The sequence below is a fragment of the Anomaloglossus baeobatrachus genome, chromosome 2, assembly GCF_048569485.1.
Source record: "Anomaloglossus baeobatrachus isolate aAnoBae1 chromosome 2, aAnoBae1.hap1, whole genome shotgun sequence".
Classification (NCBI taxonomy): Eukaryota; Metazoa; Chordata; class Amphibia; order Anura; family Aromobatidae; genus Anomaloglossus; species Anomaloglossus baeobatrachus.
In genome coordinates, this window is record NC_134354.1 from 42,116,659 (window position 1) to 42,131,422 (window position 14,764).

The 14,764-nt window shown below is 46.6% G+C and overlaps 1 protein-coding gene across 2 annotated transcripts in view; it reads right to left on the minus strand.

Moving 5' to 3' along the window:
• The window catches only part of ITSN1 (intersectin 1), a 287,902-nt gene that overhangs the window by 239,952 nt on the left and 33,186 nt on the right, over nt 1-14,764 (minus strand). For both annotated transcript variants that reach the window (XM_075335003.1, XM_075335004.1), the window contains exons 2-4: nt 13,346-13,408; nt 9,320-9,412; nt 7,557-7,620 (exon numbers count right to left, since the gene is read on the minus strand). In XM_075335003.1, the coding sequence (XP_075191118.1) occupies nt 7,557-7,620; nt 9,320-9,412; nt 13,346-13,376 (188 nt within the window). In that variant the 5' untranslated portion in view covers nt 13,377-13,408. The remainder of the gene's footprint in view (nt 1-7,556; nt 7,621-9,319; nt 9,413-13,345; nt 13,409-14,764) is intronic.

Consider the following 14,764-nt stretch of genomic DNA (forward strand, 5'->3'; position numbering starts at 1 on the left):
GGATGGAGCACGTTTGGGAGTGCGCAGCATGGCGGATGGAGCATATTTATATATAAGGGGAAGGGGCTCTAACCACAGTGTGTGTGTGTGTGTGTGTGTATATATATATATATATATATGTGGGGGCTCTGATCTGTCTGTGTAGATGTGTAACAGTATATGTGTGTTATCTGTCAATTGTATATCAGTATTACTTACCGATGGGTGAGTCACTCTCCTGTGGTTTATTATCTTCAGGTGCAGGCTGCCGCTCCACCGATTAGCACCGCTCCTTCACCGCTGCTCCACCGCTCAGCGCCGTTTCTCCACCGCTCCTCCACCGATCAGCGCCGTTTCTCCACCGCTCCTCCACCGATCAGCGCCGTTTCTCCACCGCTCCTCCACCGATCAGCGCCGTTTCTCCACCGCTGCACGCCGCCGCTCCTACACAGATCAACGCTGCTCCTCCCCCGCTGCACGCCGCCGCTCCTCCACCGATGAACGCTGCTCCACAGATCAGCGCCGCCCCTCAACCGATCAACGCTGATCTTCAGCCGTCGGTAAAGCTGGTTCTGTTCTCTAGGACTCTAGGAGGCGGAGCTGTTAGGAAGCTGGTGCTGCTTGTTCCTGTTCAGATCCTGGCGGTAGGGGGAAAAAATACAGCCCAGCCAAAAGCGTGGGCTATGGAAAAATGGCGCCTGAACCCACCCACGGCTGGGAATTGGGCAGCCCACATAGGCGTTACCATTTGAGTAGTAACAGAACTAAAGGGGTCGGAATCCGACTACTATCCCCTATGTCCATGAGGTGCTGTAAATTGAGGCTGTACTGTCGTGCTAGAACTTGGAATGTGACATGGCAGCCCCCATTGCCAGCTTTCAAAGATTATAAAAACTGAAAGACATCTTTATTTATTGCAAGATAACATTATAACTTCATGTTATCTTACAAGGAATCATTGTTTGGATTATAAAAATCCGCGACACCTTCCCTTTAAGTGATGCTGATATTAGATCTACTGTATTACTGATCATATGGTTGGAAATGCAATAAAGAAACATTCTTACATAGTACGTAATATGGGGGAAGGAGGAGGACGACTACTACTACCGGTATTGTCAGCACACAAAATCTAAATCAGAGAAGAAAATGAATGGTGCAGACAAGATGAAAAGCTACCAATACGGAAATCATCGTGGCCACAGAACATGCTCTACAACCAGTGAACTTGTAAATTTATGGTATAAACCATATTTATGGTGACTAATGGTGCTAAGTGCCCCTGAAACGCGTTTGTGCTTCTACTACAAGGACTTAAGGCCCCGTGACACTAAGCAACATCGCTAGCAACATCGCTGCTAACGAACAACTTTTGTGACGTAGCAGCGATGTTGCTAGTGATGTCGTTGTGTGTGACATCCAGCAACAACCTGGCCCCTGCTGTGAGGGCGTTGGTTGTTGCTGAATGTCCTGGGCCATTTTTTAGTTGTTGCTGTCCCGCTGTGAAGCACAGATCGCTGTGTGTGACAGCGAGACAGCAACAACTAAATGTGCAGGCAGCAGGAGCTGGCTTCTGCGGAGGCTGGTAACCAAAGTAAACATCGGGTAACCAAGAAGCCCTGTCCTTGGTTACCCGATATTTACCTTCGTTACCAGCCTCCGCCGCTCTCACTGTCAGTGCCGGCTCCTGCTCCTTGCACGTGTAGCTGCAGGACACATCGGGTTAATTAACCCGATGTGTGCTGTAGCTAGGAGAGCAGGGAGCCAGCGCTAAGCGGTGAGCGCTGCTCCCTGCTCTGTGCACGTGTAGCTGCGTGCACTGGTAACTAAGGTAAATATCGGGTTGGTTACCCGATATTTACCTTAGTTACCAAGCGCAGCATCTTCCACGCGGCGCTGGGGGATGGTCACTGGTTGCTGGTGAGCTCACCAGCATCTCGTGTAGCGACGCTCCAGCGATCCCTACCAGGGCAGGTTGCTGGTGGGATCGCTGGAGCGTCGCAGTGTGACATCTCACTAGCAACCTCCTAGCAACTTACCAGCGATCCCTATCGTTGTTGGGATCGCTGGTAAGTTGTTTAGTGTGACTGGACCTTTAGAGGTAGTGGTTAAGACGTTTTTAATCTTACCAATAAATATTTTATACCTGTGAAGCTGGAACCACTTCTACATTGTCCCGTAAATAATAGCCATTGTATTATAATGGACGGGTGTGAAGGTGGGATATTGTGGGTTGTGTACCATTTTGTGTGGGTTCATGTTTTGGGCGTAGTGGTCTGTCTATTCAATGTATTGTTTATCCTGTCTGCAGGGTTATAACTCCTTGAAATGCTTTTGTCCCTAGGTGTGGGGGAGGGGGCCTGGAATCCACCCAAACGCTCTGCTTACCTGAGGGCTTACTCATTCAGTCTGGCTGAGCAGGAGAAGAGAGAAGGATTAAGAATGAACCTCTATGGGAGATGCGAAGGCTGCGGCCAGCACCCCAGAGAGACTGCGAGAAACCCCAATTTCTCTGGAGAAGGACTGCTGGAGGATTGTGACTGAACTCCGGGGACATTTATGCCATTTCTGGACTATTTTTACCCTCCGTGTGGTGGATTATTTGATGGACATTCTGTTTTGCTTGGAATAAATGTTTTTTTTTGGATTGTTCACTTATCTCTCGCTCTGTTGATTCTGTGATATCAGAGAAGGACCCCATCACAGCGGGGGTCAAACATTCAAAATCCCACCAATTCCACAAAATATAGACCTGCAGAAATGGTTAACAACCTGCCGCATGGGGAACTACGACAATGTTGCGCTAAAATGTGTGCTGCAATCCCTTAATGCTTAGGCCACTTTCACACTGCGTTCCTCTTCTTGTTCAGGGATCCCGTCGGGGCTTCTGTCCAAACCCCCCACGCAAATCGTGTTTCGGACGTATGCGCTGAAGGGGACTCTTGACTATAATGGTGCTGACGGAGTCGCCATGTGTGCTGTCCTGCACCATTTTCGGGAGTAAACGCCTATTGGAGACGGACACACAAGCGCAGTCTACTATGCCTGGGAGTCCGCCTCCAGTAAGCATATACTCTTTAAAATGGTGCATGACAGAGGACACAGCGACTCAGTCTGCACCATTATAGTCGCCACATAAATCCAAAACTCATTTTGCAGGGGGCTCGGATGGAAGCCTTAACAGGACCACTGAACAGGGAAAGGAACGCAGTGTGAAAGCGTCCTTAGGCTGCCACCGAGTCTGGACTTTTTTGTAGGTGGGATTTTGGCATTTCGGCTATTGGGAGGCCATTAACGATGGTGCAGTGGGTTGTATGTGACTCTGGGTTCCTTTGGACAGTGGTTAGGTGACAAGTGTGTGTGTGTGTGGGGGGGAGGGGAATCTTCACTGCAGGGTCTCACAGGGCTCGGAAATGCGGCCCGCAATATCTGTCCAAGTATTGCGATCAGACATGTGAACCTGAACTAAAAAGTGAGGTTAATACGAAGTGAGAAAAGGGCTGATACATGTGAAGAACTCCATATTCCATTTCTTTTTCTTCCCGGCTATAGATCACGGTGATGGCTGGATCAGCGCTCCACGTCCTCCCCTAATTATGAATTATTTACATCCATATAAACCATCAGCGCCGCCCCATAATGAAAGCCGCTACACTGTGCTGGCACAATTCATTTATCTGAGGCTGTAATTCAAGCAGATTTCAGAAGATCCTTGGACGGGTTCCCAGTAGAAGGCTAATGCAGAAAATGCATTCATGAGCAAATGGGCTTCTCCACACAAGATTGGAGATGTAATGTCTCGTAAGAGGAAGAGACAGGACTTCATTTATCTCTCAGGGAGAATGAACACATTGGGCCGGTCATGAGCAGTAACAAGCGGAGCAGGGAGAATCCTGTACAATTTAGTGAGGAGACAGAGCGGCCTCAGACCGGGCTTCAGGAAAAGTCCTACAGGACAGCAAGAGCCCCAGCTGTCCGAGGGGGGCGATGCCGTGCCCGTCACCTGACAGGGACGTCACTGACAATACCGGGGCACTGCGGTGACATGTTCTTCTGTACGATTACATAACCGAGAATTAGCAGTACTCCGTGGTATTCAGTCAGAAGGCCCCAGCCTTTTCACACGTGCCGATAAGCAAAAAAAAAAACCACCACATTTCTGATCGACTTGTGTAAATATGACGGCCATCAGCAGATGATTGGTATCCGGAGCATCTTATAATCCGGATATAGCTTATAGGGTTGGCACGGCAGGGTCACAGGACAGGGTCAGCGATTCTGGGAGCTCAGGGGTGTCGCAGCGGGCGCCCTTGAGCCTGCTGGTGGATGGCAGACCCAGTTGAGCCAGCAGGGGGTTGATGCGATAGACTTCAAGAAAATGGCTGCAGAAGCGGCGCGTGTGCAGACAAATCTCTCCAAGATATCAATCTGTGCACACGCTGCTTCCGCATCCATTTTCTTGGAGTCCATCACAGAAACCGCCGGTGAGCCCAACGGGGTCCGCCACCCGCCAGCTCAATGGCGTCTGCAGTGACACCCCTGAGCCCCCAGTATTGCCAACCCTCAAGAGTTGCCACACTGCCACAACAACCCTGAGCCACAGTACTTTCACCCTGCTCCGCCGCAATGACCCAGTAAGCTTTATCCAGATTATAAGACGGACCCCCATTTTAACATTACAAACCTTTTTTCCCAACTTTCCTTCTCTGAATTTGGGGTGCGTTTTATAATTTTAAAGCTTATACTCTAGTGAATAAGTTTTTATAATTTTGTGGTAAACTTAGGTGCCTTGACTTATATTCAGGTAGACACACTCAATTATATATGGTATATGTAGTTGAACAATGAAAAATTTTGAGCAAAATCTGACACTGTAAAGCCTGCATTATGGCTGCCCATACACATCAGAAGGTGTGTCGTCAAGGTCCTTTCACCTTTACCCCTAATGGCGAAAAAAAAAAAAATACACAATCCATTTGCTCTGCTGGAAGATTAATGGCTGCCAGATGTGTCTTCTGCTCCTCCATGGAATAAAAATGCAGTCCATGCATAGCGGGAAATTTCCTTTACAATGACCATGACAGGCAAGGAATGCTACAAGGAGAGTATATTGATGACTTGCAATTAATAATATATATGCGGGGGTGCGATACCTGGCACCCCCACCTGGTAGTTGTTTGCAGAGGTGGCTGGATGTAAACACTGTAGGGAGCCAGAACGCCCCGGCCATGTAAGCTGGACATGCGCCGGTATTGCAGCTCATCTACTACTGAAGTGATAGAGGTGCATGTAATACCAGGGAATGAGCACCAAAGTTTCCAGAGCCGTGGAGTCAAGACTCCATATAATCCAGAAAAAAAAAAGGACGATGCAACCAGCAAAATGTTTGCATGAAAAAAAAAAAAAAAAAAAAAAAGATAAAATCCAATTTATTCAAATGATTAAAAGCATCCAGAATAAGCAAGAGGCACAAAGCATGTGATAAAAAGCAAATAATATGGCAATGCGTTTCTGACCTACATTGGTCCTTAGTCACTGACCAACGTAGGTTAGAAACACATTGCCGGTTTCTTTGTTTTTTTATCACATGCTTTGTACCACTCTCTTAAGCTGGGTTCACACATAGCGACAGCGACGTCGCTGTTACGTCACCATTTTCTGTGACGCAACAGCGACCTTGTAAGTCGCTGCTATAATTGCTGCTTAGCTGTCAAACACAGCAGAAGCAGCAGCGATCATAACGACACGCGTCGCTGTGCTACATGTGCAGAGAGCAGGGAGCCGCGCACACTGCTTAGCGCTGGCTCCCTGCACTCCTAGCTACAGTACACATCGGGTTAATTACCCGATGTGTACTGCAGCTACATGTGCAGGGAGCAGGAGCCGGCACTGGCAGCGAGAGCGGCGGACGCTCCTAACGAAGGTAAATATCGGGTAACCAGGGAAAGGTCTTCCCTTGGTTACCTGATGTTTACCTTGGTTACAGCTTACCGCAGCTGCCAGATGCCGGCTCCTAGTCCCTGCTCGCTTCATTTCGTCGCTCTCTCGCTGTCACACACAGCGATGTGTGCGTCACAGCGCGAGAGCGACGACCAAAAAATGAAGCTGGACATTCAGCAACGACCGGCGACCTCACAGCAGGGGCCAGGTCATTGCTGGATGTCACACACAGCGACAGCGACGGGACGTCGCTGCAACGTCACAGAAAATGGTGACGTAGCAGCGACGTCGTTGTCGTCGCTGTGTGTGACACCACCCTTATTCTGGATGCTTTAGTCATTCGAATAAATTGGATTTTATCCTCACGGAAACACTGTGCTGGTTGCATTGTCTTTTCTGGATTTTTTGGCGTTCAAGACTGAGCTCTATGGGTACGTGCCCACGATCTGGACATGCTGCACCTGGACACAGCATGTCCTCTTCTGCGGGGCCGCAAGTGCTGTCCGCAGGTGACCGCAGCTGCCCGTACCCATGATCAGGGTTTGCACCGCTGCGGTCTCTCTCTGTTCTCCGTGTGGAGAATACTCGCATCTCTGCAGCAATAAGTTGACATGCTGTGGTTCAGTAAGCCACACCGAAGGTCAGTTTACGCTGCTGGAAAGCCAAGGACAGTGGGCATGGGATTTATAGAAATCCCATCCATCGTGCTTCTACTGCACAATGAAGCATTTTGGACACAGTGAAAATACACAGCATCCAAAATGCTGTGAAACCTGATCGTGGGCACGCAGCCTTAAGTGCACTTTACAAGCAGCGATATCGCTAGCGAGCGTACCCGCCCCCGTCGGTTGTGCGTCACAGGCAAATCGCTGCCCGTGGCACATAACATTGCTAACACCCGTCACACTACTTACCTGCCTAGTGACGTCGCTGTGGCCGGCGAACCGCCTCCTTTCTAAGGGGGTGGTTCGTGCGGCGTCACTGAGCGGCCGCATAATAGAAGCGGAGGGGCGGAGATTAGCAGGACAAACATCCCACCCACCTCCTTCCTTCCGCATTGCGGGCGGCCGCAGGTACGGTGATGTTCCTCGTTCCTGTGGTGTCACACGTAGTGATGTGTACTGCCGCAGGAACGACGAACAACCAGCGTCCTGAACCAGCAACGATAATCGGGAAAGGAATGACGTGTCAACAATCAGGTAAGTAATTTTGATAGTTAACGGTCGTTCATGCGTTTCACACGGAACAACGTCGCTAACGAGGCCAGATGTGCGTCACAAATTCCGTGACTCCGACGACATCTCGTTAGCGATGTCGTTGCGTGTAAAGCGACCTTTAGACAGGTGAGCGGACGTCTGCTACCATTGTTTCCACTACATGACTCCACACAATGTTTACATCCAGCTGCCTCCGAAAGTAGCCGATTGGAGAGACGGACATTTGTCGGATCGCCACCTATTTAATATTGATGTTCTAAGGATAGGTTATCAATATCCAAGTAACGGACATTGATCAGAGACTGAAACTTCACTTATTGCCCCTAGCGCCATTGATCAAAATAACCAAAATGGACTGAAGACTTGGCAAACAGTAAGACAAGTGTTCGTGACCAGGGGCAGCCTGCAGAGGATACTCACCATATCTGTGCAAGTACAGGCGGGTGCAGCCCAGACTGCAGGAAGAAGTTTCTGGCCTGGTCTCCTGCAGAAAAATAAAAGAAGGTAAGAGAATAAGAAAAAAAAAAAACCCCTGAATTGTTATACAGAAGGGATTGCTGGATCTTCTGGTTCCACAACAGCCAGCGAGTTACATGACACCTGTAAGCACAGTAGTACATTTTTTGCTCTTCGGGCAAGATTAAGCATGATAGCCAGGAGCGATCGCGCAACCTAAAGGCCCAGTTACACGCAACGACGTATCTAACGATATATCGCCGGGGTCACGGATTCTGTGACGCACATCCGGCATCGTTAGCGACGTCGTTGCATGTGACATCAAGGAGCGACTGTTAACGATGGGAAATACTCACCAAATCGTCCATCATTGACAAGTCGTTCCTTTTAAAAAAAAAATTGTTGATTGTTGAGCACGCAGGTTGTTCGTCGTTCCCGAGGCAGCACACATCGCTACGTGTGACACCTTGGGAACGACGAAGTGTAGCTTACCTGCGGCCGCCGGCAATGAGGAAGGAAGGTGGTGGGCGGGATGTTACGTTCGGCTCATCTCCGCCCCTCCGCTTCTATTGGGCGGCTGCTTAGTGACGCCGCACGAACCGCCCTCTTAGAAAGGAGGCGGTTCGCCGGCAACAGCGACGTCGCTAGGCAGGTAAGTCCGTGTCACGGCTCCTAACGATTTTGTGCGCCACGGGCAGCGATTTGCCGTGACGCACAAATGACGGGGGCGGGTGCTTTCACTAGCGATATCGCTGCGTGTAACACCCCCTTTAGTGCTATGTCACCATATGGACACTTCTGATCGCAATATGCTGAGCAATCTAGATAAGAAAAAAAGCAAACATATGCGACTGTACGCCATGCACACAGATTCACCCAAGAGAAATAGCCTTTGTCCACGCAAGGGATGGCCTCTTAAAAGGGAAAGGTCTTTGCACCCCAATAAAAGACCACCTAGCTTCTGGCTGTGGCTTTATTCCCCCATTGAAACAAACATACAATGCTGGACCAATCCTAGCGTCAATGAATCATTGAAGGAATTTTCAGAATATCCGTAATCAGAGCCGACTGCAGTGGAAAGTATATAATAATTACACAGGAGATGAAGAGGGAGTCGACGTTAATTTGTGTAATGATATTTCCATTTTTGCAGCATACACAAAACTTACTATTAGCCAGCAGGCCATGGCGGAGGAGGTGGGGAGGGAAGCAGACTGGAAGCCATTGGGTTGTAATTGGGGTGTTAATTTATTTAGGGCCCTTGAGCTCCACATGAACTTGCTGAAATTAATCACTGGACGTAGGTGGAAGGGGCAGTTTTCGGAAACAGAGCATCCATTCCTCCAAATTAATCAGATTCTGCGTGAGATTAGCAGCAGCAAATCCCATTACTAGAGGATGTAAAGGACAGGAGCCAGGTTTACAACGGCCGGTCACCGCACCCACAATGCTTCACGTCTGCAATATTCACATATACAGGGTGGCCGGTAAAAGGGGCTGAGTTTCTGGGGTCAAAGCAAAAATGCTGCTAATTTTGTGTTTGCACAACAGACACCATCGCCTGTGGCCTCTATAAGGTTAAGCAGCAATGATTGCACATAGCGGTGATCCTGGTTGCCGATGGCTCAGGATGAAGCCTATATATTGCTCACCATGCCAGTACCCCTCAGCTGGTTTAACATTGCCAGCACCTGGTGGGATGCGCACACGTGACTATGGATAATTACCGGTAATATACCCCGCCGTTGGCTGGAGTCCATGGAACTGTTGGTCATGTTTCGCTCTTTCCTCCACCGTTATTGCCCAGATATCCAAATTCCCTATAAAAAAAAAAAAAAAAAAAAAAGAAGAATGAATAAATGTAAATTAGTATATCACATTATTATCCAATAATGACAGATGGTAAAAAATCTGCTGGCTGCCAGCAAAACACAGGCAGCAACGCATTATTATTGAAGTGGGTAAATAAAACAAAATATATAGGGTCAGATTCATCAAAGCTTCAAGGCAGAACTCTGGGGTAAAAGCTTTGAAAAGTCACAACATTTAAAGGGAATCTGTCAATAGGTTTTTGCACCTAATCTGAGAGCAGCATAATATAGGGGCAGAGATCCAGATTCCAGGGGTGTGTCACTTACTGAGCTGCTCAGTCTCCTGAAAAGGTTTCCTTGAAACGTGCGTCAAGGTGTTTTGGTGGGTTTCTCTGACCTAGTGATACGTGAGTATTGCACGGACGATCTACACAATAATAAATAGAGCCTGTTTGTAGGACATTGGAAATGGGTGCTATTTTAGTGGACATCTAGCAATAATAGGCGTATTTATAAATCACCTATTTTTCATCTGTAAGATATTTATTTATAATCACTATATATTAATCGGCTGAGTCTTGTATAAATTTATAGTAATCAATATTTATTTGAAAATGTATCCCTTCATACATTATTGATACAAATATTTCCTTAGAACTATTCTATTTGTGAAATTTGATATCTATTTGAATATTTGTTGAAAGACTGAGAAGATATTTAGATCTATACTGTGGTTTTATATTATATTTATTAGTTCCATTAGTACAATATATGTAAATATTGGCAAGAGTGTTGGGGTGTTGCTGGGTTTATACAATTTTTTGATATTCTTATATCTTACAATTTGAGTATAATATCCCTCCACTTCTCTTGCCAATAAACTATGGTCAAAAATTCTGTTTATGTTTTTTCAAGTGACTTTGTTCTTGGTGTTATTTATTGTTGTAGATTAAACTAAATTTTTTTAAAAAAAAAAAATACTTTGCAAAATAAAAAATAAAATATTTTACACAATATATTCAGATTTTTGTTTTTGATTATATATTCTTTTGAGTTAAGGTATCACAAATATTATGGTGGAGAAAATATAGGAATTTGTTGACATGAGCTGCTTAATGTAGTTTTGATAAAATCACTGATTAATCAGCAGGATATTATCATTAGAGGACTACCTATCATGCTGCAGGTAGTCCAGCATATTCATGAGTTTTGTGTAACTGCTAGATCTGCAGCAGAGAAAAAAAAACAACATTGATTTTATCAAAATGGCAGCAAACAGCTCAGTAACTGACATCGCTGGAATCATGGTCTCTGTCTCTACATTAGGCTGCTCTCAGATGGAGGAGCTAAAACCTGGTGACAGATTCCCTTAAGTGTCGTAGTGTTCAGTACGCCAGAAAATCTCCCGCCAGTACCTGCCTGGTGTGAGATTTCCGGTGTAGTGCATGCCACACGCTCCAGATAATAATAATAAATAATAATAATAATAATAATAATAATAAATAATAATAATAATAATATTATTAATAAAAAAATAATATTATCCAGAAAACGCACTGTTTGGGGCCTTGAGGACTGGAATTGGGGAAACTGGCTTAAAGGGCTATTCTCCATGTCCTTTTAGCTGTAAAACTGTAAAGTGATCACAAAAATAAGACACTTCACAATTCAACTAAATATTAAAAAACTCTGTGTTGTCAAGAATGGAAGGGTTTAAAATGTTCCGGTTTCCTCCTCTCCTCCACAAATAATAATCTTATTTCTATAGCCCAAACATATTCAACAGCTCTTTACAATTCAGGGGTCCATATACAAACAAATATTCACTCGCTTTTCCTTCCTCTCGGCCCAGGAGCTGTGGTGTCATCAGATTATGTCCCTGTACGGTCAGACACGGCCATTACACAGTACACAGCAGACACACATATATGAGATCTCAGCACAGGAACATTTTTATTACACACATCCAATTGTACAAATCATCATTATTCCAAGATCTGTTGATTAAAATCAACTTTGTGAGAAAACCCCTTTGAAAGCTCATTCCAATAGCTGGCAAGTGTGGCTCTGAAGTAGGAGCATATTATCTTCTGATCCCAGCCATCTTCAGTGACACTGCCCTCCTCAGGTACTGCGATGCGATGCCCCAGCTTGCACCATCAGACAGGGCAGACATGCCACTGGTCAAGGATTGCAACCACACCACCCTGCACAAGCAAGCAGAGAGACAGGGAAGGGTGCACTGTTATGCGAGAAAATGATATACCCCTTTAAATGATCTCTAGGACTGCTGTGGCGCCCTGGACAAGTCAGGTCGTCACAGGTACTGCAACAACACACCCCCACACCCCGGCTAGGCACACCGAAGTCAGACAAAAATCCTTGTTGCCTCCCTCCAGGGGCTGATGTCCACACCAGGGGGTGGAGCCAGGCAGTTGGCCGCACCCAGCGAGGAGTTCACAGTCCTGGAGGCGGGAAAAGGAAGTCAGATTGGTTAGGGAAGTGAAGAGTGAAGTGGTAGTAGAGGAGACTGACCGTGTCCGGGTGCGTGGCCAGGGCACATACAGCAAGGTTGGCAGACGGTGGTGACAGTCTGCAGGCGAGGCAGATTGACGTGAACCGTAAGGACCGGGGACGGGTGGTGGCCCGCCGGTACCAGATCGGGAGAGCGAAGAGAAGCCAGCACCATTCGGCAGGGCCTACGGACCCCGACCAGGCTTGGAGTCGCAGTAAAACCGTTAGCGAAGGGAACCTCCGGGGTTTCCCAGCAGTCAAGACCCGATTGAAGGCAACAGCTCAAACCGTGAGGGGAAATACAGTCACCGCCAAGGCTACAGTTTCCAGGGCCAGAGCCTGCGGGCAAAAGGGGCTCCCTCAGTATCCATTCAAGCTGGGGAGCGGGTTACCGGTGGGAAGCCACCAGAACCAAGAACACAACACAGGTGCAGGGAAAGGCAGTCACCGCCAACCTACCGGGAGAAGAACTACCGCAGCCGTCTGCGGGACCCGTCCATCCAGCCGTTTGTTTTACCGGAGACTTTGTGTTCATCATTGGCTGAGTGAGTACCACGGTGCCGTGCGGCACCGCGCTGCCCCCGCGACCCTGCACCTCACCAGGTCCCGTAACCCACCTGCCATCCTCCCCTCACCGGGCCCCGGGACAACCAACCCCCCCCTACCCACGGAGGGGAAAAACAACATCCGAGCTGCTCCCTGTCATCGCTCCCGGGATCCCCGAACCCCTCCAGAGCAGCGGTGGTGTCACAACCTCACCACAACCGTGGGTGGCGTCACGGACAATTAATCCCCAAAATCATTCCCCTTTTCACTCACGGGCGAGGAGCGCCGCTCGAGTCCCCGGGATCCGGCCCACCGCTCTAGCCACCACCGAGCAGCAGGACCCGGGCAGTGGGTGAGCGCAGCGTCCCCTCCTCCGCCCGCGACACTGCCATGGAATCAGAACGAAGGACCCCATATGTTTTTTTTTGGGGGGGAGGGGAGGGGGGAGGTTTCCCCCCCCTGCACGGCAATGCTCCAGGCCAACATGCTGTGCTGCAGGTGCCCTCATTAATTGAAGAGGAGCTGCAGAAAGCGGCTGACGACACCTCTGTGCAGAGGAAAAAAAAAACAAAAAAATACAAACCAAAAACTTAAGGGGACGCAGCACTGTAGCTCATACACCATCAGAATTGATGAGATGGGGGGTCCCAGCAATTAAGAGAAGGCATTTGCTAGAGATATAACATCCATTACTGACATGCGAATATTCATTAAAAAAAAAAAAAATAATAAAAATTGTAGTTACATTTCCATCTGTACATGAACGCCACATTCCCTATTTTAATAGGTTGTTAAAAATGAATGAATAAAAAAAGACCCAGACAGGACATTAACTTCAATGCAGTATCAAAAAAAAATAAGAAAAAAAAAAGGTTCGCTTACCCCCAAATGGCGCAGCGGCAAATTGAGCCATGACTGTGCTCCGTTCAGCTTGCTAGATGGTACCTACAAAAGGAGACAGAAAAAAGATGAGATTTGTTTTCATGATCCCCACAAACGTTGTTAACTGAAGTGTTAAATCTTCTTCCATTAACCAGCACAGTGATCTTCCACTGAGGGACGGAATTGGATTAAATTGCTATACCAAAACACAGCCTATGGACAGAAGTGTTTTGTTTTTCTGGTGTGCCTTTTTTTGTCTTACACAAATCAAGGATGCTTATTTTTTTTTTCTGGTCTTTTAGGTCATGTTCACACGTTTGTTTGTTTTTTTGCAGGCAAAACCTACTCTTGGCAGTAAAAACACTGCTTCCAAAAAAGCAGGATTTGTTGCGTTTTTGGGGTGTCATTTGTTTACAGAACGTTTAATAAAGTTAGTTTAATTCAACAAAAAAAAAAAAACAAAAACAACAAACAGTTGTGTTTTTTTGACGTATGAATCAAGCCGCATATACAAGGTTATCCTGTAAAAACAATGTCTTCCTTCTGCTCAGGCAATGTTCCCAAACTCTGAGGACTGTTTTTTCCAGCAGGACAATGCGCCATGCCACACAGCTAGGTCAATGTGTGGATGAAGGACCACCACATCAAAACCCTGTCATGGCCAGCCCAATCTCCAGACCTGAATTCCATTGAAAACCTCTGGAATGTAATCAAGAGGAAGATGGATAGTCACAAGTCATCAAACAAAGAAGAACTGCTTACATTTTAGCATCAGGAGTGGCATCAGGTCACCCCAAGCAGTGTGTAAGCCTGGTGGAAGCAGCCGAGATGCATGAAAGCTGGGATTAAAAATCATGGTTATTCCACAAAATATTGATTTCTGACTCTTCCTGTGGTAAAACATTATTAGTATTGTCATTTCTAAATGATTATGAACTTGTTTTCTTTGCATTATTTGAGGTGTGAAAGCACAGTGCATTGTTTGCTATTTTGACCATTTCTCATTTTCAGAAAATAAATACATAATGTATTACTTGGAAATTCCGAGACGTCGAATAAAAGAACAATTTACATTTCACTCAAAAATATAAAAGAAAAATCAGAAAAACTGAAAAATGTGGAAGTGGTCTCTATTTTTGCCAGAGCTGTGTATGTATGTACTACAGTACAGACCAAAAGTTTGGACACACCTTCTCATTCAAACAGTTTTCTTTATTTTTCATGACTCTGAAAATTGCAGATTCACATTGAAGGCATCAAAACTATGAATTACCACATGTGGAATGAAATACTTAACAACAAAGTGTGAAACAACTGAAAATATGTCTTATATTGTAGATTCTTCAAAGTAGCCACCTTTTGCTTTGATTATTGCTTTGCACACTCTTGGCATGCTCTTGATGAGCTTCAAGAGGTAGT